The 937-nt window shown below is 40.4% G+C and overlaps 1 protein-coding gene across 1 annotated transcript in view; it reads right to left on the bottom strand.

Moving 5' to 3' along the window:
- Positions 1 to 685, bottom strand: part of LOC142298757 (homeobox protein goosecoid-2-like) — a 28,809-nt gene extending 28,124 nt beyond the window's left edge. The window contains exon 1 of the mRNA XM_075341788.1: positions 436 to 685. Coding sequence (XP_075197903.1) covers positions 436 to 661 — 226 coding nt within the window. The 5' untranslated portion in view covers positions 662 to 685. The remainder of the gene's footprint in view (positions 1 to 435) is intronic.
- Positions 686 to 937: the final 252 nt, after the last annotated feature.

Here is a 937-nt window from a genome sequence, read left to right as displayed (position 1 = left end):
CATCCACCTTTTATGATCCACTCCTGTCATTGGATTGGAAGTTGCATCAAACATAGCATTAGAATTACACCCTCACAATAATTTGTTCATCTAACACTATAGTATTCCACGGCGCGTATAGAAATGCGATAATATAAATCCCAAACAAAAAATTGCAACAAATGTCAACAAAAAAAAAAAAAAAAGGAAATGTCAACAAAGGGCAAAGTACAAAAAGTACAAATTAGATACAAAGTAATGGTTTTCTACAGATGACCTGCCATAGATTAGTACAAAGGGTGCTGTGATGGTAAATGTGTGCCTAATTTTTCTTACATTTCAGAAAGTAACTGGCTATAGAACTGTTTGGTATATTGATGTCCAAAACATCCCTTCACTGTAGTATTATTATCACAAGGTCCAGTTATTGCACAGGAGGGGCAGCATTGTACTCACTGAGCCATGACGGATCCTGTCCAGAGTGGTGGTTGGAATGGGCACAGCAGCAACAGTTGCAGCCAGGCACAGCCGAGTCATGTTTACTGGTGGTTACGTGGCATTGCCCATTTGGCATCCATGTTGATCCCGGCTGTAGAGTGTTAGGTGATGGAAGAGAGAGGATGCTTTCAATAGAGAAGGATCGCTGCGTCTTCTTCTTAACACTTTCCTTTCTGGATGACATACCGCGAGTACGTCTCTGTAGAGCTCCGTGTGCTCTGTCACCCTCTGATATGATTGCTTGCCTTATAAAACATCTCATCTCGTCCAAGAGACCCCCTTTACCTTTAATACTTTTAGCTTAAAGTATTTTCCTTTCATTCCTTGACTTGTCTGCGCTTTAAATACCTTTATTTCCTTCCATCCAAAGCTGCCACCTTATAACACAAACTATTTTATGGGAGAGAAAAAAAGCCTCCATAATCCCCAGACAGAAATGCTAAACCTCAGTGAATACGAT

Source organism: Anomaloglossus baeobatrachus, chromosome 1 (assembly GCF_048569485.1).
Source record: "Anomaloglossus baeobatrachus isolate aAnoBae1 chromosome 1, aAnoBae1.hap1, whole genome shotgun sequence".
In the NCBI taxonomy this organism is placed as follows: Eukaryota; Metazoa; Chordata; class Amphibia; order Anura; family Aromobatidae; genus Anomaloglossus; species Anomaloglossus baeobatrachus.
This window is presented reverse-complemented; position numbering and strand designations above follow the sequence as displayed.